The sequence below is a fragment of the Balaenoptera borealis genome, assembly GCF_965194805.1.
Source record: "Balaenoptera borealis genome assembly, chromosome: 4".
NCBI lineage: Eukaryota > Metazoa > Chordata > Mammalia > Artiodactyla > Balaenopteridae > Balaenoptera > Balaenoptera borealis.
The window spans coordinates 62519518-62541414 of NC_138861.1; the positions used below are offsets into that span (position 1 = coordinate 62519518).

At 42.2% G+C, this 21897-nt stretch overlaps 1 protein-coding gene across 9 annotated transcripts in view; it reads right to left on the reverse strand.

The window, feature by feature from the left end:
- The window catches only part of SLC4A4 (solute carrier family 4 member 4), a 429784-nt gene that overhangs the window by 276739 nt on the left and 131148 nt on the right, over window positions 1-21897 (reverse strand). For 4 of the 9 annotated variants that reach the window (XM_082390084.1, XM_082390085.1, XM_082390086.1 and 1 more), the window contains one exon: window positions 9635-9708. In XM_082390084.1, coding sequence (XP_082246210.1) covers window positions 9635-9708 — 74 coding nt within the window. Of the gene's footprint in view, window positions 1-9634; window positions 9709-10047; window positions 13873-21897 lie in introns of those variants that run through there. The other 5 variants (XM_082390087.1, XM_082390089.1, XM_082390081.1 and 2 more) reach the window with 4 other exon arrangements.

Below are 21897 nucleotides of genomic sequence, written 5' to 3' on the forward strand. Positions count from 1 at the left end.
CAGCACTGTCGGTCACTGGCTCCCCGCTGAAAATGCTCTCCTCTTGGCCTCAGACACACCCTTTTCTTGGTTACCCTCCAGCTTCTACGATTGCTCCTTCTCAGTCTCCAAAGGTTGGCAGAGCAGAGCCCAGCCCAGTCCTCTTCTCACTCTGTTCTCTCCCCCTGGTAATGTCATCCATTCCTATGGCTTGAAATGCTGGCTATCTCCCTGGGATTCCAAAACTTACACCTCCATCCCTGCCCTTTCTTTTTAGCTCCAGTTGTGTAGCCAAGTGCCTGCTTTAGAGTTCTACTTGGATGTCTCACAGGGGCCTCAGACTCAAAAAGCTGAATGCCTACCATCCTCCACTACTATCCCTCCAGTGTTCCCCATCGTACAAATGGCACGTTAAGTCTCCCAAACTGCTCATAGCAGAAATCCAGAAGCAATCACCCCCACCCACCCATCTGTCCATCAGCAAGTCCCGGCAATTCAACCCATCTTTTTGTCCCTCTACTCTAACCCAAAATCATCTCTCAGCTGAATCTTAGCAATAGTGTCTCCACTTTTATCTTTGCCCTGTTGGGATGCTCTCTCCACCCATGAGCCAAAGAGACCTTTTTTTTTTTTTTTTTTAGTTTTTATTTATTTATTTATTTATTTTTGGCTGTGTTGGGTCTTCGTTTCTGTGCTAGGGCTTTCTCTAGTTGTGGCGAGTGGGGGCCACTCTTCATCGCGGTGCGCGGGCCTCTCACTATCGTGGCCTCTCTTGTTGCGGAGCACGGGCTCCAGACGCGCAGGCTCAGTAGCTGTGGCTCACACGGGCCCAGTTGCTCCGCGGCATGTGGGATCTTCCCAGACCAGGGCTCGAACCCGTGTCCCCTGCATTAGCAGGCAGATTCTCAACCACTGCGCCACCAGTGAAGCCCCAAAGAGATCTTCTTTAAAATGCAAATTTTGTCTTATCACTTCCCTGCTTACAACCCTCTGCAGTGGGCTCCCCAGTGCACCCTCAATAAAATCCTAAATCCTTAGCATAGTATAAAAGGCCATAATTATCTGGGTTCCATCCACTTCAGGCCACTCTCTCCCTATTCATGTAGTCTAGCCACATGGGCTTTATTTTCACTTCTCAAACAGGCCTACCTCTTTCTTACCACTGGGCCTTCACATACCCTGCCTGGGAGGCTTCCCTCATTCCTGACCTAGCTAACCCTCTTCACCCTTTAGGTCTCAACTTAATGTCACTCTATGAGAGATACATACCTTGGTTTCCCATGTAAACTCACCCACCTACATGATACACTCTCTAAATTATCACATCAAACAACCTTGTGTCCTTAATTAATGACTGGTTTATTTGACCGCACATTAATTATGTCCCTAATTGGAATATATTATCACTTTCAATGATACATATGAGCCTAAAAAAGCAACATATTAGAGCTTATATAGCTGCAACTGTTGGTTACCATTTTGATAAGCTTAAAGAAAAAGTTAATAAAAGCACTGCCCATCAGAGTTAATAAGAAGAGTTAACATAGATATTAATCAACTAATTTGTTGATCACCAGATATCAGTACTAGCTTTAGTCTGAAAGCATTCTGCAGTCACAGCAAGCACTGGTGAGAAAGTGTTAAGCACAAAGATAAATCACCTGCAAGGAATATAACCAAGGAAGATAACATCTTAAATTTACAGGGTTCATTCTGGGGATTTCAAATTAGTTTACTTATATCCCTAGCAAAACTAGGAGATAAGGAAGCACCAATGCTGTTTCTTTGTATGAAAAACTGAGATTCAGAAATTAAGTAATTCGTCAATGGCTTACTGCAAATATCAAAGTATTTTTCTGGTGTTATCCAAGAATCCTTAGAGCATCTCTAGCAGGTGGATAAGAAGATAGGTTATTAACTGCACTCTGTACAAAGGAAACATAACCACACAAACATGATTGGCCTCATGTTACCCAGTAAGGCAGGGCAGAGCCAAGAACAGAAATAGGTCCTGAGACTCCTGGTTCCCCACCATGTTCTTTAACCCACAGCAGACTGAATAAAAGTATCTCAACCCAGATACCGACTGAATTTGCCAAATACCTGTATCCATTGGATTTGACTGTGAGCTTTCATTTAACATCCAAGACATTGTCTTTATTTTTCAACAGGGATAGAATCGTGTTGAAAATTTAATAATCAACTGGAGAGTAGGGTGGTGATTTAACTAATCCATAAATGTGAGATTCTGGCCCTCTAAAGCTGATATGTTGGCCAATTTTACTAAAATTCAAACACTCATTTTTATTTCCAGAAGTTTTGGCCTTGTAAAAGTTATTGAGTATCCCACCATGAAAAGAGTTGGTAAAATCACGTCCGGAGAGGTTTAAGTAAAGTCTGTTCTCCTTTCAAAGTCAACAGAGTATCAAGAAAGGTGAACATGTTGGATATAACACTTAGGATAGCTGCCTTGTAATTCTAACTCTATAGAAAGGTAAAAACAATTAACCAGATTTAAAAGCTTTTGCAGCTATTCAGGGAAGGGAGTTATTTAAGTCTCCTCTACTGCTGATTCAATGGATGTCACTCACCACCCTCCCTCCCTTCACCTTCATCCCACCTGGCAATCAGCAGCTTCAGAGGTACAATATTTGGAACCTCCTGTGAACTCCTGCCATGGCAGGCTCTCACCTCAGTCCCCTAAGTGCTATCAGCCAAAAAAGTAAAACAAAACAAAACAAAACCAAATCCCACCAGTATGCTCACCGGAGCAACGGGAGAGCCTCAACTGAGCTTTATTCAGTTTTATTCCATTCTTACTCTACTCTCCCTCATCAGTCCCAATTTTCAATTCTCCCAGTGATTCTGAATCTTGTAATGATAAAAACGGAGAAATACTTAGCTCAGGTCTGAATACTTAATATTATTTCTATACTATTGAATAATCTCATTGAATTGGCACCTAAATTACATAACAGCCAGTAGGGGACAGAATTACCCTAGTCTATGCTGCAGAGCAGGGAAGGGAAAAAAAGAAAAAAAAAAAAAATATATATATATATATTTATACATATTACATATATAATAGACCCTTGAATCCTCCTCATTGGTAGGAAAATATCATACACTTAAATTTGTTTTCCAGAAAAAGTACCTTGCAGGCTTTATTAGACAATGGGCATGCATTTGTAATTTACCCTGTATGCAATTACAGTTAGTGTGTCTCTTCTTGGAAAAGGAGACAGTTTCACAAACTAGGGGTAATGTCTATCCGAGCAGTCTAACCATGGAAATCAGATCTCACGCCCAGAGCTTAAAGGGAATCAGAATGAGTCCAAAGAGAAATAAACACCAGGCCTCAGGAAACTTCTCTTGACCTTTCTAGCTTTCCTTTTCCAATATAAGAAGCAGTAGGTAAGCGTGGTTATTAGGAAGGCAAGGGATAGATGCCTTGCTAAGATGAATTAAGCAAATAACAAAGATCATTTTGGTCAGTTCGAATTTTTTGGAATGATAATCATCATGGAAGATTATTGGTGAGGGCAATTCCCTAGTGGTCCAGTAGTTAGGACTCTGTGCTTTCACTGCTGTGGGCCCAGGTTCAATCCCTGGTCAGGGAACTAAGATCCCACAAGCCACAATGCGCCAAAAAAAAGCAAAAAAATTATTGGTGAGACTGTATCAATCAGAAAGCAAAAGGACAGACAGTGGTATAGTATAAAGCCAGGTACAGCAGCAACATTATTTCTGGTAATTATTTAAACAGTTCTACGGTGAATGGCATGTTCTATTATTCTCATTTTACAGAACTGAGAAATTCAAACTCCAAACTCTGTTTCATCCTTCATTTATGCCATGCTTCAGCAATACAGCAAGTTTTAAACTTTTATTCCCAAACCGACGCTTAGCCACTCTGCTTTAACAACACATGAATAACACAAATGACAGAGACTCCCAAAAATAAATATGAAATAATATGTCTCAAAAATATGAGCAGATACAAAGCTTTGAAAAAGAAACTCAACTATAGACAAAATGTGCTCCAAGTGTATTATTTCAGAATTTCTGAATCCTTGTAAAACACAACTCAAGTACCAAGTTCAATTTTGTACACCTCTTGCCATAAAAGAATGTAGTCACCTAGGACAGAAAGTGACTTCCAGAGGGCTTTAGCCCGTACTACACTACCAGGGAATTCTCTACAATTGGAAAACTCTAGGAAGGGATGTCTGATTCCAGTTTCAAAAACCCATGGAATTATCATCCAAGAAATCCATATACAAATATTTAATGTCACTGACACAGCAGGAGGTGTCAGAGAGCTAAGTATTGCCTGCTTTAGGCCCTCTGGCAGGCTTTCAGCTGGGGCCACAAGGAGAAAGCAGCAGGACACTGGGAAAGGTCTGCGTGGGCTCAACCTGCTCTGGGAACCCAAGTTGCTATTCAAGCATCAACCCTTAAACACCTCACCGCATTTCCTTCCAGCTCTCCAACGTGTGGATACATTGTTTCTTTCAAGAAGGCTTTTCCTTCAGCAATATTTGCCCAAGTATTTCCTCTGTACACACTGTTTCGGAGCAATTAGAGTGAACAGGAGAGAGGAGGTCAGCAAAATGCAACCGGACACTTACATCCTGCGCTCAGAATAGCGCCAGCTTGGACTCAGCCCCTCCCTTCCCAGCCGATAGGTTTTCATTCACTCCTTCTCGGCAATTACGTTTTTGACCATTGTAATTATTAACAAATGTCCACCAGGCCCCATTTTTTCTTTAGAATACTACCTCCTCCAACACACATAAATACATCATCACAATATCCTCTAGTGAAAAATAGGTTTAAGTCATTATGATTTCATGTCTGTAAAATGTTGAAATCCTGACCTCCAAAAATACAAAAGCCACCATTTCATCATTTTAGTCTCTCTCCTCAAAATACAGAGCAGAGGAAGGAAGAAGAATAAGGTGGAGGTGTTTTAGGGGCTTCTTTTTCTTATCAGTATAAATGATATAAATGTATCAATGATCTTTGCAACATCAAATGGGATTAATAGCAAACATAGGCTCATCAGAGACTATATCATCTCATTTGACTAAGAGAAGAAAGAGAACCAAATTTCTAACTAAAAAAATTTAAACAAAGATTTTAGAGGACTATATAAAGTAATTCTATATATGCTTCATTTAGTTTATTTACACATTCATTTATTCATTCTTTCTTTTAACAAAATATTTAGTGAATGTCTACTTTGTTCCAGACCCTGTCCAACTTTTTTACTTTTATTTCCCTAAAAATAACCTTCCTGTAAATTCCATGCATTTTCAACCATACTCTCTCTCTTAATATCCATCAGTAGACATGAGAATTTGTAGAATTATTCTCCCATTTGGACAGATGGGAGCACACTTCCTTTTGGACTTGGTTTTCAATGGAAGAGGAAAACCACCACAATATATCATAATGGCATTTAGAGCACCGATCAAACTTCAGAAATGCAGACCCACTTCAGCCAATATTGTCTTGCTGTACTTTATGCTTCCTGAGTTGCTGGGTGGGCTTGATGTTAAGAAAAGGCCCCTCCTCGTGAAGTCAGTGTTGCCAAGGCTTACTGGGGAGTTACCTAGCCTTGCAGAGCCAAGGCCTTATCTCAAGGATAAGGTGGAGTTTGCTCTTTTTCCCCTATTGCGAAATATGAGAATATTAAGTAATCTGTTTATATCACACAGATCTAAAATCCTGGCTGACTTATTAACAGATAAAATAGCCATAGAATTTCTTCCCCTAGAAAAAGCTACCTGGGATCTTTCTTCCTATCTCAACCTCGGTTCACCCAACAAAGTTTGCCAATTTCCATGAAGTGTGTTTGAAATGAAAAATCAGTCTTGTTCCTCATAGTGGGCATTTCTGAGTCACTCCAGTAATGTCAATTTGTCATCTATAGACCAGTTCTGTGGAAATGTCTGTGCGGGAGCCTTTTCATACAGAAACAAATATGATATCTGAAATGTTACAAATTTTAAATGAGTTTATCCACAGTAACTACTCTATGCCAAAAATGTTAGCTTTACAAAACACAGTAGAAGGTAACCACTGAAAGAACAGACATACAAGCCTCTCTTTATTTTAAAGATTAAATTCAACACGGTTTCCTTTCTCAAGAGTATCTTTTTAAACCCTTAACACAAAGGCACATGAGGCAAATTATGTGAAAACGAGCTTTAGGTCTTTATATATCTCACATAGATAAATTCATTATTTAAACAGAAGATGACTCCTCTTCTGACTCACCCTATTCTTAGTGAGTTTTGCAGCTGATGGTTTTCTATTGAGTTTTTAGAATGTGGATTAAGTGTCACACCACCCACTGAGAGTAAAGTTGAACCAGGTGAACTGAGGGTGTGGTTGGAAATCTCAGCCTGTCTCCCCTGTTCAGAGCTACAGCATTAGAAAGAACTAACAGGGAGCATCTGACTCTTCTTGCCTTCAGGCTGAGCTGAATCCAGTCACCCCAAATGGAGCGACCTTAAGAAGAATTTTAAAAGCATAAACATTTCAGAGTAACTAGAGTTACTGGAAGTCACCCTAATAATCATTTAATGGGAGTGCATCTTATTTGTGCAAATTACTTTAAGAAACAAAGTTTTGGGCTTCCCTGGTGGTGCAGTGGTTGAGAATCTGCCTGCCAATGCAGGGGACACGGGTTTGAGCCCTGGTCTGGGAAGATCCCACATGCCGCGGAGCAATTGGGCCCGTGAGCCACAACTACTGAGCCTGCGCGTCTGGAGCTTGTGCTCCGCAACAAGAGAGGCCGCGATAGTGAGAGGCCCGCACACTGCAATGAAGAGTGGCCCCCACTTGCCGCAACTAGAGAGAGCCCTCGCGCAGCAACGAAGACCCAACACAGCCATAAATAAATAAATAAATAAATAAATAAATAAATAAATAAATAAATAAATAAATAAAAATTAAAAATAAAGGAATTCCTTTAAAAATAAAATAAAATAAAATAAACAAAGTTTTATCTTAAGTTCACTTTTGCCAAGTGTGCTGCAAAATACTTCAACCATGTTTATCCAAGAAGCAAGAGAAATAACTACCTGGATAAAAGGAAACACGTTTGATAACAGAAATGTTAGGTGTTCCAGCTCCTTCTTCTTCACCACACACATGCTTAAGGAAGGAAGCCCCTCAGCTCCTTGCCCTTTGAATTTCTGATCCTTAAACCTGGAGCACTTACTTCCACTGTGAATGTACCAGAAACTCAGCTACTTCGTAATAAAAATAACAGTCTGCTTTCCTTCAAGTACACTCTTTCTCTATGCAATTAAAAATATGAGATAGACTCACATCCTTGCGGAAAACATTCCCATCAAAATCTTGATTAGAAGTCTTGACAGTCAAGTCATCTGTTTCTTCACTCTCAACCACTGGGACCATGAATAAGCCATCAAGCCCATCTCCATTTCAACTTCTTTACACTTTCACCTAGAGTTACTACAAAATTTAAGTGCTAGGTGAGAAAATGGATGAAGCCAGGTGAGAAAATGGGAGGGTCAACTGGGAGGGCACTGAACTAGAAACAACAGTTCCTAATTACTGTTTCATGACTTCTACTATAAGGAGCCCATACTGTTGGATGTTCTCCACCAAATAATGGCCATAAGCAACCATCCTACAGGGCCTCAGGATTCAACCACAGGCAACTAGCTAAACATGCTTTGAAAGAAATGTAATCAACCCAAGCTCCACTCAATGTGAAAGATAATCATTAAAATAGAAGTCTTACCAGAATAGGAAAATACACAAAATCCATGTGGCAAGTTGAGTCATCACAAAGACAATTTTACAGAAATTTCTACCTTTTGCCTTTTTTGTTTCTCCATAAAGAAACCCAGCTACAGATTTGTGTGCTATTCATTACAGTGTTGTCTTAATTTTGTGCTTAAAAATCAAGGGAAAAACTTCTTAGTCAAAGCCTTAAGAAACCCATGTACAATATCGTACTGCAGTAGAGTGCTGTCAATCCTATAGACCTTACAAATTCAAGAGGTGATTTACATCTCCTGTGAACTTAGCTAGAAGGTTATTCTCAAGGAACACACACACACACATACACACACACACAGAGTACACATCTCACCCCCAAGCTTTCTCACTGATTTTTCTACTTTAATTGTCCTGATATTATAGGATATTTGCTCATTCCTACAATATTTCTTATACTCATATGCTATAACTTTAAGATTCTTATCTCCCCTTTGACACTGGGACAGTGACAGAGTCACCACAATGAAGACTTAGCAGCATGGGTTACAAGAATCTTCAGACAAAAGTTTTACTATTTTGCTTTCACTAACTTGGCATTTTCCCACAGTCATGTTGTAAAAGTGCAAGGAACCCATAAAACAATATGAAAGAAAATATTGTGGTTTCCTTTTTCCTAAGAAACGTAGGCATCAAATTCTTATTAGTCAGTCTCAAGAGTATACATGTGGGAAGTGGGGAGATGGGGGGCTGGGGGAACCAACACTCCAGCACTACAGGGTCAGAAGAAACTTACCTAGGAAACATAATGGCCACACTATTCAAACTATCCCAGGTGGCACAGGAGTGTCACTTGCCTGGGACCTGGTGTTCAGTCTGGTTGACGAATCACTCCAGAACACACAGTACCCACCTTCTTTTACCCAACTCCACCACCCCTCCGGTCCAAGTCTTTGGTAGGCATTAAGTAATTACCAAATGGTACCCATCAGACTGGAGTTTCCAAAATACACAAGAATTCCTTCTCAGGTGATTTTAAACGGCAGAATTTAAGACATGGTTCACCAGGAAGTCTTACTTAACTTTATGAGTACTGTCTAGAACCTTGATTATTTTTAAAACTGTCATTATAAATGTTGTATACCTGTCACGCCTTCACATAATTATTTTAACAAATATTAATTAAGCCCTGCCTTATGACTGTCAAATAAATAGTATTATTCCCACATCATTGATAAGTCAAGAGACAAGAGAAGAAATGGCACACTGAAAGCACCATAGCACCAGCTAAAATTTAACTCTTATTTGATTTTCAACTGGCACTGGAGAACATTAATAAAAGAGGTCCTAGAGATTTTTTTAAGTAAAAAATGCTTGTCCATCTTTTCTTAACTGAGACACATCCATAATTACTACTCTTTATCTCCTCAGCTTAGCCCCATGTTTCCTGCAGTAATGGTATCGTTCTCTCTCTGTAACATCTGTTTTTCTACCCTGCAGGCTATAAGAAAGAATATTAGAAGATACTGCCAAATACATTTATATAAACCTAGCAGCTTCCTTGAATTAGTCATTGGAAGGTAGTTAATATTATCTGGCAAAATATTTATTTCTGACAGAGAGGCACAGCTAACATAGGCACCTGCTTCAAAGTAAGACCTTTTTTGTTGTTGTTGTCAACCATGCGGGACACAACACTGATTCAGATCCTGATGGTCCATGGAAGTTCTTAGAATTACTCTGTGTTGAAGCAAAATGTGGAGTTTAATGAAACTCCACAGATAGGCATGGGTTTTTAACTTCAAAATTATAAGATACATGAAATGCATGAGTGCTATTATTTACAAAGACATATGGATAGGAATATACACTTCCCCAGACCCAGTGAGCTCACCTTCTACTTCTTCTTCATCACACACATGCTTAAGGAAGGAAGCCCCTCTGTCCAGGACGGCTTCATCCTCCATCCTATAGTAATAAAAAAGAAAAAAAGAATGCTCAGACTTCTCCTGGAGTGAGCCACTGGACACAGCCCAGCTTCTGGGCAGGTGAACCTGCAAGCTGCTGCTCATGTTAACAGGGCAGAGTCCCTCTTGCTTTGGTGTCTGCTGCAGCTCCTTCACTCCTTCAGCTTCTCTCATCGGTGCTTGAGAATATGCCGGTCCCACATAGCTCCAGTTCTAACCTTGACAGGGCACCCACAGGGACAGGTGAGAGAAAATCATCTCGATCCTGTAGGCTGGATGTTGGGGGTTCTCCCCTTTGGGATGCGCCCCCCAAAAAAAAGACGAAAGGAAAAAGAAATACCAAGAGAGGAAGTTTGGTGTGCCTGGAGTGCTCGTGATGATCGTTTGTGGAAATCCAGCTTCAGTGCTTAGCTCTTTAAACACCCACTGCATAAAAATGTATACCCTCACACACACACACGCACACATGCACGCCCACCCACGCACAGAAAGCGACAGGGAGTTAGGCTAGTGCACAGTGGAAACCTAGCTTCCAGCCAGCCTCTTAATACCAGCACAGCCCAGTGTTCTCTGTTGAGTGGCAAGCTTTGAGTCACATGTTGGCCTTAACGGAAATCTGACATCTGAGGATTATCCAGCAACCCGGCTTCGGCAACAGTCACATATATATGCCACCCATTCATTCATTTTCCACATTCTTATCACACGTCTCTCTCTATGTATATCCGACCTGTTAACTCTTCCCTGAAGGGCATAAAGTTCTTCATTTTGTAGCCACATTATGCTGTCCTCCTGTCTCCTTACATAATAGGATGTCTGCAATTTCTTATGCTAAATAAGACCTCAGGATCCATCCAAGTAAGGACAGCGTTTGTACGGCCTCCAGATGCCAAACATGTCTCTGGTTTATAGAATAAGTTAAGGTTTATTTCCATATTCTGTGACTCCTTTTCATTGCATTAACTTTGACATACAGAATTCCATGAACTCTATTTATAGTGAAAGCAGAAAGAAATCCCGAATTGCTCAAATGCTGCTTGTGTCGCACCGGTCTAGAAACAAAGAACGTTCTCTGAGGACAGCTGCCCTATGTCATACCGTACATGAGCTCTGCCAGAGAACGAAATGTTCACTCTGTATTCCATTCATCCAATTATATGCTCGGGCATTGAATACTGTACTGTAGGTCTGTTTTCCATACTGTCTGTATAACTTATTCTTGTGCTTCCCATATTTGTTATCATCTATGTGATATGCACTGAATTCACTTTTTCTTCCTTTCTATTTTAGGAGCATCTCAAAAAGCAACCAACTGAGCTTTAAAAGTCAGAAATTTGGTGTCAGGCAGACCCGGATTTAAAAAACCTAGTTCTACCTCTTAGTATTTGTATCACCTAGAGCAAAGTATCCAACTTTTTTGAGCCTTGGTTTTACCATCTCCAAAATAGGGGGAAATAATATCAACCTTGTAGGAAATTCAAATCAGGTAACACACATGAAAGCACTCAGGTTTGTGCCTAGCACCTATTACATGTTTAATAAAGGTTTATTTCCTTCCTTTCTTCTTCACCTGACCTTTATTGGTGGACAATGCCATGAAGAAATTCATTATTTTTGGAAACCTGCAGAATATCCTTTTTCAGGGATATGGGTCTTATACATAAAAGTTCATCTTTTTTCCTTTTCTACACTCAAACTAAAAATATAAAACTAAATAAAAACAGGACATGGATCAGCCAGCAGGATCACAGTAGAAAAGAAAATGCCTTGAAGATCTGAGAGGTCAAGTCAGTTACCAGCCTCTGTGAGCCTCTGGTTCCCATGAAGATTAAATAATCCAACATATTCACTGATTCAGCAAATATTTATTTAGTGTCTGCTATGTTCCTGGCACTCTTGAGAGGGAGGGGAATACATTTTTGAATAAGGCAGACAAAATGCCTCAAAAGCTAATAATAAATAGATGAACAAGGTAATCTTAGCATTAATTGCTTTGCAGAAAACAATAATAATAAGGCAGGGGGCTACTTAGCATAAGGTGGTTCAGATGTGGATTCTGAGGAGGCGACATTTGAGCAGAGATGAAAATGATAGGAAGGAACCAGGCATTTGACAATCTGAGGGCAGAACGTTCCAAGCAAAGGGAATAGCAAGTGTAAAGGCCTTAAGGTGGGAAGAAGGTTAGCATGTTATAGGAACAGAGCAAGGTCAGTGAGGCCGCACAGACAGACAGAAGATCAACGGGAGGTGACAATGCTGGAGGGAATCAGGGCCATGCAGCTCATGGTAAGAAGTTAGAATTTTAGGTGTTACGGCAGCCCCGAAGAGTTTTAAGATGGAAGGTGACTTGAGCTGTTTTGCCTTTTAAAGGATCACTCTGGCTGCTATGTGAAAAGTGCATAATAGTCAGGAGACAAAAGAAACTAAGAAGCTATCTCAGGAGCCCAGGGAAGACTATGGGAGAAACAGGTTTCAGGGGAGGAACCAAGGGTTCTTTTCTGGCCACTTTATGGTTGAGATGCTTATTATATATAAAAAAAGAACTGTCAGGTGCACAACTAGATGGATGTCTAAGTCTAGAGCTCAGAAGCCTAAGGTTGGAGATAAAAATTGGGGAATCAATGAATAAAGCTGGTATCTGAAGCTATCACTAGATGAAATGCAGGAATAAAATACAGAAATAGAGGAGATGACCTCAGATCAAGTGCCAGGCATGCCAACATTTACAGGCAGAGCAGAGGAACAAAAGCAGTCAGTGAGGTAAGAGGAAAATCAGGAAGGAGTGATGTCAAGGAAGTTGAGGAAGGAGGAGAGTGCCGCTATCGAGAGGCTGAGAAAGGCCGAGACAGAGAAGAAAAACTTGGGTTTGGCAATATGGAGGTCACTGGTGACGGTGACCAAAGTACTTCAAACATACCATGCACAGCGCTAGACACACAGCCAGCGTTCAGTCATTCCCTTTTCTCTTTCCTGCCCTCCTCCATTCATTCATTCGGTAAATATTTGCTGAGTACCTACTCGGTGCCAGGCACCCTTCCGGGCACTGGAGATACAGTGATGAGCAAGGCAGACAAAGGCTCTAGTATAATCCTATCTGCCTTCTCGAAGACTTCCCCTAGCAATCTGAGGGTTGGTCCAAAGAACAAGACCCCATCAGTAATACAGCATTTGTAGACCTAGACAAGGATGACAGCTTAATGGAGAAATTTCCTTAAAAGACCTTGGAAACACAACAAAATCCTGGAGTCCTGTACTACTGCATCTACATTCATAGTACCGTCTCCCCTTCAGGAAACAAAGAGAAGTTTAGCCCACATTTCTTCTCAGAACAAACGCTTTCCATTCCTATCAACCTACAGAATCCAACACAATTTCCCGTAGAATATCATTTCTGTACCCCACCATCAATCACGCTGGCCCCAAATTCACTTATTGACTTTTCACACATCTCCTAAATAAAATCTTTATTAGCCTTTGCACCTAAGCCCTTCCCAAAATCGCATACAACAAACGATCAAAGCAGAATTAAAGGAAGAAAGCAGTAACAACTGAAGGAGACCGTACAAACGTGAAGGCCCAGAGCCCTCTTCCTGGGTGGAGAAAGCCATCTAGCCTAACCGAAGCACTGTCCCCAGGCTCTGTCTGAGTTAGAGTGAGAATAATGGTTGGGGCATTCTTTGGCTCTTTGATACATATTTCACATTCCCTCCAAGACTATACATAGCAAGGAATTAGAAACCTAGTTCTTTCTGATGGGCAATGCAGAGCATCTGTAAGCAGCCTCCTCCTCCCCGTAGGAAGTGAAAAAGAAAATGCAAACCGAAAAACGTAAAACCTGCACGCCCAGAGCAGCCCTCTCCTCGTCAAGAGCAAGTGCAGCCTGGCACATCTGGGCTTTTGCACCAAGCGCAGGGATTTTACAGCTTTCTTCCATCTTTACACCACAAGCGTCAATTATTTGGGTTTGTGTTCGCCCTCCCCACCAAATCCTCTCAGCAGTTGCTTGCTATTATTAGTAAGACAGAGATATCTTTCAAAATGACCGTCTGACCCAACCAGGTTTCCCCTCTATCAGTAAGAAGAAATGAACTCATCTAGTCCCTAATCAGGCCCCCAAATCCATTCTGAAATGTTCCTTTCACACGAACTGCACTTGCTGAAAACAAAGAAGGGAAGGAGCATGCTTCTAAACTGCTCCCTAGGTCGCTCGCATCGCCAGCGTGAGGCAAAGTTCAGAACAGATTTGGAAGCTTCTCACCATCATCACGGGGATAAGGGTCACACCAGTCAGTATAAAATCCACACGGGGCCAATACCGCCTTCCTTCAACAGGGCCTCTGACAGTAGAAGTTAGACCCCTTCCCCAGAAGTCCACACAACGTGGGGCTTCTCTCATCCTCCATTATTCTGGGACACAAAAGTGATTTAACTGTAACACATGTCAAATCTGCTGCCAAACGGACCGGCTCTCAGCAGCCGGTCCTAATCGCCGAACAGGCTTGTAAGGGTGACTTAAGCCCGGCACGAGAAACATGTGTGCAAAACTGTCAGCCACTGGGCCATGGGCACCCATCTACATTCCACTCCTCTGAATTCCCACCCCTAGAGCCCTCACCAACTGCCAACGTGCTCACCAGCTAGTCTACACAGAGCAAGCAGCTGCCCCTCAGCCCGTCAGCAAGTGGCAGGCCGCCAGCACACAAGTTTCAGAATGCGCGCATGCCCCGTCACAGTGCTGCTAAAGGTTGAAGGTCTTTGGTGTGCTAGCCTTTAGATGAGCCTCACTTGCCCTCCCACCTCCCTTCTCCCATCCCTCCCCTGTTCTGTCTCCCACGCCAGCATTTCACTCGTCTCCATAGCAACAGCATCTGGTTTCAGGGTTATAACTTTATGCAGAGCAGTTCTCCTCCCAACTGAAGGCTTTTGCCAAAGGATGCACTAGCAGCAAAAAAGGCTGCTGCTTAAGGTGGAGCCACGTGTTCCCTTGTCACCCCAGGAGCGCGGCCATGTTCTGAGCTGCAGGGTCACAGCCGCGGCAGCACCCAGACCCAGGAAAGCGGAAAACAGCCCTCTGACCTCGGCACACTGGTGTGTACATAGAGCAATCATTCTGGGGCTTGTGGCCCCACTCCCAGAGCCAACCCCCTCTCCTCCACAGCCTGTTCTCCACTTAACCAAGCCGCACGTGGATCGAATGAACAGTGGGGCTTTCTGACCGCTTCCAAGAAGGCACCAGACTATGGCACCCTAGGGAGCAGAACGGCTCCAGTTGTTCACAAGTCCACACCCGACTTTGACACCACCGGTTCTTTCCATGCGTACAACTTAATTAGTTAACCTCATATGAAAGTTCATCTCACTTTATCCTCACTAGCTGTTTACAACAGCCAGGGAACCCCATAATCTCTCACTTTACAACAGCTTTCCTGTGCACAGCAAATGTTTACACACATGCCCGCACACACCGAAGTGACGCACGCAGGGGAGTGGACAAATACCAGGAAGTGAAGAGTTGTATTATTAGTATTAGCTGTTGCTGTCGTGAAAATTATATTTACACTGTGCATAAGGGCCTTTCCTTGAGGAATAAAAGGGGTTCATCTCAAGTCTCAGAGCTCAAATGCAGGCTGTCCTTGCTCCTTGGCTGGTCTTAGATCAGATGGGAGGCAAGAAATCAATATTTTCACAGGTCTTTTTCAGGAGCCACACAGAATGCAACGATCAGTACTGACATCTAAAATTATTCCCTCACACACACATCCCGGAATTCTATTTCCTATTCAACTCATATCTAAGAAGTGGGGAACCGTTTCCATCACCCATTATTTGCCAACGTGATGTTTTCTTTCAAACTTTGTAAACCACACAGTGTCTTCCTGGTGCCTTTGTTGTTTTGGAAAATCTGCTGTCCACATTTTCAACATACACATAAAGAACAATATCGGTTCTCCAAAGCACAGGCGACAGGGGAGAGCAATCCCAGTGGCTGCAAAGAGCACTGCCATCTTTCGGCAACATGCGTTCACTACAGGGAAGTGGAGAGCAGGGGCGGAGGAAAAGCTGCAACTGTTTCCTTCCTAACTTCACCCGTCGTCGGGTGCTGAGAGGGCCTTCCACTCCCACAGGGAGGAAGGGAGAAGAACGCGGGTGTGGGCTTAACCGCAGAGACTCCTGGAGCTCTGGACGTAGGTGCCGGGGGAAAGAAACATCAACGTGGCAAACCTGACAAGCATGACTAATGGCAGAGGCGAGTCCCAGCGATCAGGCAGCAGCAAAGCAAAGCAAATCCCCTCCACAGAGTTCAGGGGTGCCCTCAGCAGTCTGGCAATGTACACAGGCCCGAGGCCAGGGAGAAAGGGGTGACAGCCCCACACGAAATCAGACTTCACACCGGATAAAAGGTGAAAATGGAATCCAGAGCAGGATCACGCCAAACATAATTCCAGATTTATGAACTGCATTAAAAGTTCATTTGCACTGTTGGGCATTTATCCTAGAGAAGTGAAAACTTATGTTCACGCAAAAACCTGTACATGAATGTTCAGAGCAGCTTTATTTGTAATAGCCAAAAACTAGTAATTAGCCCAGATGTCTTTCAACAGGTGAATGGTTAAACCAACTGGTATATCCATACCATGGAATACTGCTTAGCAATAAAAAGAAACAAACTACTGGTGAAAAAAAAAGTAAATTGAATGAATCTCCAAGGGATTAGGCTATGAAAAAGACCAATCCCAAAAGGTTACATACTGTATGGTTCCATTTATACAACATTTTTGAAATGACAAAATTTTAGATGCGAAGGACAGGTCTGTGGTGACCAGAGTACAGAGATGGCAGCGGGTGGTGCTCACGGTAATAAAAGGGCAACATGAAAGGTCCTTGCTGAGTTGGTCCTGTTCAGTATCTCACCTGTGGTGATACATACACGAATCTACACAGGTGATAAAATTGTACAGAACTAAAAACACACACATACACACAAAGAAATGAGTACAAATAAAACTGAGGAAATCTGAATAAGTGGATCATAAGTGATCAGTGAATCGTATCAGTGCCAAAGTCCTGGTTGTGATACTGTACTCAAGTTTTGCAAAATGTTAATGGTGGGGAATACTGGCAGTATACAAGTGATCTCTCTGTATTATTTCTCAAATATACATGTGAATCTACAATTATTTCAATAAAAATTTCAATTTAGAAAAGGTCATTTCAAATCTGCTTTTTAAAATTTCCCCTGGAAACTTTATTTAATATGATGGCCAGTTACAGAAGCTGGTCCATCTACACATATGCAGAATCAGGTAAAAGTGAGTGCCAATCCCAGATGTGCCCTTTAGCAACTGTGTAACCTTGGGAACGTTAGTTAACTTCTTGCTTCAGTGTACCTTAAAATGACCCTAAAACACTTCATAAGTGATTTAGGGTATTAGATAAGTTCCCAGAGTAAATATATTCAATTAATTTTAGCTGAATCTAAATCTAAGGTCCCAAGGGTCCAGAGAGTATAGTAGAGTTATTAACAGTCTTACAAGCCCAAAGGCCATAATTCTGTCCCCATAAGCAAATGCACGGGACTGTCAACTGGGGAGACCAGCAATAAACTGCCCCTCAAGGCCAAGGGCCAAACTCCTCTCTCCCATCTTCTGCATGTTGGGGCAAGGTCTCCTACACTGTCCTCAGATTGCTGACTGAGCTCTGAAAGGCTGGAGCAGGCTCGGCGATAAAGGACAGGGAAAGAACTAGTAGCAGGATGGAGACAGCGTGAAGGGTGAGGAAGGGCCTGGAGGCTCAGGGGAGGTGAGGGATGAAGGGAGAAACTGCTGGAGAGGGTATTAAGTGCTGAAAAGGGAACGGCTTGCCTGACCCCCTGGGACATCCTCCTGACTTACCCTTACACCCTTTAATATTTTTTTAATGGGCTGATCCACTTGCTTCCGACCCATATGCTTCTGCTTCTGACCAGAGTTCCTACAACAAAAATTCAGCACTTTGGGCTTCCCTGGTGGCACAGTGGTTGAGAGTCTGCCTGCCAATGCAGGGGACACGGGTTCGAGCCCTGGCCTGGGAAGATCCCACATGCCGCGGAGCAACTAGGCCCGTGAGCCACAACTACTGAGCCTGCGCGTTTGGAGCCTGTGCTCCGCAACAAGAGAGGCCGCGATAGTGAGAGGCCTGCGCACCGCGATGAAGAGTGGCCCCCGCTTGCCACAACTAGAGAAAGCCCTCGCACAGAAACGAAGACCGGAGCTTATCTCTCCACGCCATTCCATTCCCTGAACAGGCTACCATACCTTCGTGTACACGCTGTTTCCTCTAAATACCATGTCATCCTAGTTAACCCATTCTTCAAGATTCAACTCTCTAGAATTCTCTCTACACTCTCAAACACACCCTTCCCCAAGAAGAGCCACGCTTCTTCCTCTGTTCTCCATTGGCTCCTTGAACGTGTCTGCTTCTTACGCAGCAGGTACAACACTGCACTGTCACAATCATTTATTTAACCTCAAGCGACTGTCCTTGGACACATCATGGCAGTTGTCCCCACCACCATATGAGCTCTTTGAGAGCAAGTATCATCTTTCTAGAGCCTTTCTACCTCCAGGGTCAAGCATAGGCGCTACACATAGTAAGTACTCATCAAATGTTGATGAATGAATGGATTGATCCATCAATCAGCCATTCAGGAAGGGGTACAGTGAGGGTACACACATGTTTGGTACTAAGTGCATCTCTAAGTGTAAAGACCCTGAATGTAGTTTTCAAACATGAACCCCATACACAAGCTAACTTTCAATTACTTGTCAAAACAGTGATTTGCTCCAAAGTTAGAGGGGGAAATGGCTGTGTTGTATCCCCTGAAAAATGTTGTGTCTATGGATGAATTAAGTGATTTTTTTAAAGAATAATCTTAACTATCTAATTTTTTCCTTATTGCCTAACTTTAGAACTTAACCTTTCACATAGACTGTAACTGCACTGTGATATGCAGAATTAAATTCAAATGAGAATTTCCCCTTGTCTGCTTAAAAATAAAAAGTTAAGAGGTACCTAGATCTGTCACATAGTAGGTTCTAAGTAAATATGTGCTTAACGACTATATGAAAGAACGAACTTAAATCACAGCTTATAGTGCTTTAAAAATCCAGAAGAGGGCTTCCCTGGTGGCGCAGTGGTTAAGAATCCGCCTGCCAAAGCAGAGGACATGGGTTCGAACCCTGGTCCGGAAAGATCCCACATGCCGTGAAGCAACCAAGCCTGTGCGCCACAACTACTGAGCCCGCGTGCCTAGAGCCTGTGCTCCACAACAAGAGAAGCCACCATAATGAGAAGCCCACACACTGCAACGAAGAATAGCCTCCGCTTGCCGCAACTAGAGAAAGCCCACGCGCAGCAACCAAGACCCAATGCAGCCATAAATAAATAAATAAATAAATTTTAAAAAATAAATTAATTTAAAAAAAAATCCGGAAGAAGCATGAGAAGCTATGAGAAAGCTCAATTTTGTTCCTCAGGCCTGAAACTGGACATCCCTACCCAAAGCGGCAGCCACACCATTCACATCTTCCATCTTGAACCGCCACATCTGCTGGCAAGGACAAGGCTCCTGGCATTTTATTGATTTCTTGCTACATGCCAGGCAATGTGCTAAGCACCGTGCATGCATTATTTTATTCATGATGCTGTAAAATTTTGCCGAGCTGGCTTAATAATAAGACAGGGATGAAGGTTTTAGCTAAAGGACTTCAATACCTGTAACAATGTAGGGACTGAGAGTAGGGATTCTCATCATCGATTAATTCCTTAAAAGTCTCATGTTTAAAACATTTTCTACATGCCGGGTATTGTGCTAAGCACTTTACAATGCTTGTTTGATTCAATCCTCATGACAACCCCCTAAGGTAAATACTTTTAACATACCCATTTACAGTTGTAATTTGAAGTTAATAATTTACCCAAAATCACACAGTAAGTGTCACAAGAAGACCAGGCAGGAAGTTTAACTTAACCACTCTCTCATACTCCTTCAAAATTAACCAACCCATGTCCATCAGGGATTACCTTCAAGAATTTTTTTTCATATTACTTAACTTCAGTATGCCTTCCTATAACTTCAAATTATATCACTTCCACTCACCTCTTTTCCTATCTTGGTGTATCTACGGGCCAGAAGTTGAAGTATCCTCTAACAGGCTTCCCAAATAAATGTCTTTATTTTTATTCGGCAAACACTTAGGTTAAGCTTACTACGTGCCAGCCACTGTTGTAACTGCTTTACAAATATCACCAGCTCATTTCATTCTGACAATAATCTAATCCATTTTTATCATCAACATCTCTGAGGCACAGCGAGATTAAGTTACTTACCCAAAGTCACACAGCTAATAACTGTCAAAGTCAGGATTCAAACCCAGGTGGTCTAGATCTACAGGTCTGTGCTCTTAACCACTACATGTCATGCTGCCTCCCTTTAGCTAATTTGATTGATCTGTTCCAGAGTCTTTAGGAACCCAGGATCACAAATTTAAACAGAGCTTTGGTGAAAGAGCAGACTCACCAGAACACCGACAGAGTATACAGACCCCTGACATTCATAAAACACTTCCCCAACCCTGTTTTGCAAATGCTCAAATTCACAAATATCACCATAACATATAATTTCTGATCTAATGTGTGGTCAAGTGTCACTATACGAGTTTCTGAATTCCCAAGGAAAAGAAGGCTACCAGGATGACAGGCAGTGCAGGGGGTGGGCCATCCACCAGGCTCAGTCTGGGCTCACCAGTGGCACAGGGGGTCACCACTAATGTCTCTATAAAGCACAAATGACTACACGGTATGACCCTTCAGGGCTCCCCGCAAATAGCCGAAATCACAATTGTTAGGTTCACACATGCCAAGGATCTACTGTACCAAAGTCAGAAGAGTACATAGCTCACGATACAGGCTCTACTATTAAGCAGAAAACCGACTTTATCTCATAAACTTTATAAGCACAGTTCACTGTTACATGAACACTGAAGATACTTCTCTAGTCTATGTTCCCTTACCAATGTCTCTTTCCACAATACTGTTCAAAGTTTATCCTTCATTTTCCTCAAGGTATTTCCTCAGTGTATATACTTGTGATCAAATTTTCCAAAGTTTAACTTGTCTACTCATTCAGTTAACCAATTTATTGAGTGGCTACTATGAATAGGCCTTATTCTAGGCACTAAGGATAAATCCATAGTGGAAAAATAGACAATAAACAACATTTAAAAGTAAATTGTATAATATGTTAGGGGGTGATACTGCTATGGAAAAATGTAAGCAAGGAAGAGATTTAGGGAGTGCTGGTGGGATGGGGTGGGAGCAGAGTGACTCCCAGTGGCTAGAGCAGAGTAGGATAGGAGATAAGTCCAGAAAGGTCAAACTAAAGGAGGGGCAGGCTGCATGGCCTGGGAGGCTATTCAAAGGACTTTGACATTTACTCTGAGCAACTAGAAACCACTGGGGGTTTCTGAGCAGCCGTAATATTTCCTCAAGCTTACAGTCTTCTTTACTTTTTAAATCTTTGTCATTATATAAACATTTCCATTAAGGTCCTCCCTGGAACCTACTTCTACTCAGAAGGTCTTCCAAGGGCCACAGCACAGAAGGTACAGGCAGGGTCTGCTGGGGCAGCTTCCTACAGCAGCCAGGCCACAGCCTGCCTCAGTCCTCTGTGTGCAGATCAAGGAGCGGACCAACCCACCTTAGAAGACTTTATCCCCAGCGTTCAGCACCAGCACACTGACTTCCGCCTCAGGTCAGTCCTCTGAACTAAGGCCAATCTGCATTAACTTATTCATATAATCTTTATTAACTTCTGCCAAACTAGCCTTGAAGTTCATGACTTATGTAGTTGCCACCTGAATCCTCACCTACCTAAATTTGCCCCAGGGATGGCAATTCTCAGTGTTAGAAGATGCCAAAGCAGATGACTAACACGTAAGTATCAAGAAAATAATGTGGAATGGATTTTTTTGGTGGCTTTTTAACACCCATGACTCAAATCTATGCTTTAAATAATAAAGGAATATGTTTAAAGTTGTTTTTAACAGTAAATTTTCTAGATTAATCTTGTAAGAACACAAAGGACATGGAAAGATTGCAAATTCCTTAGTTACATCTATTGTATTTTAGGGAAAATGCCTTCAGCTTGTCA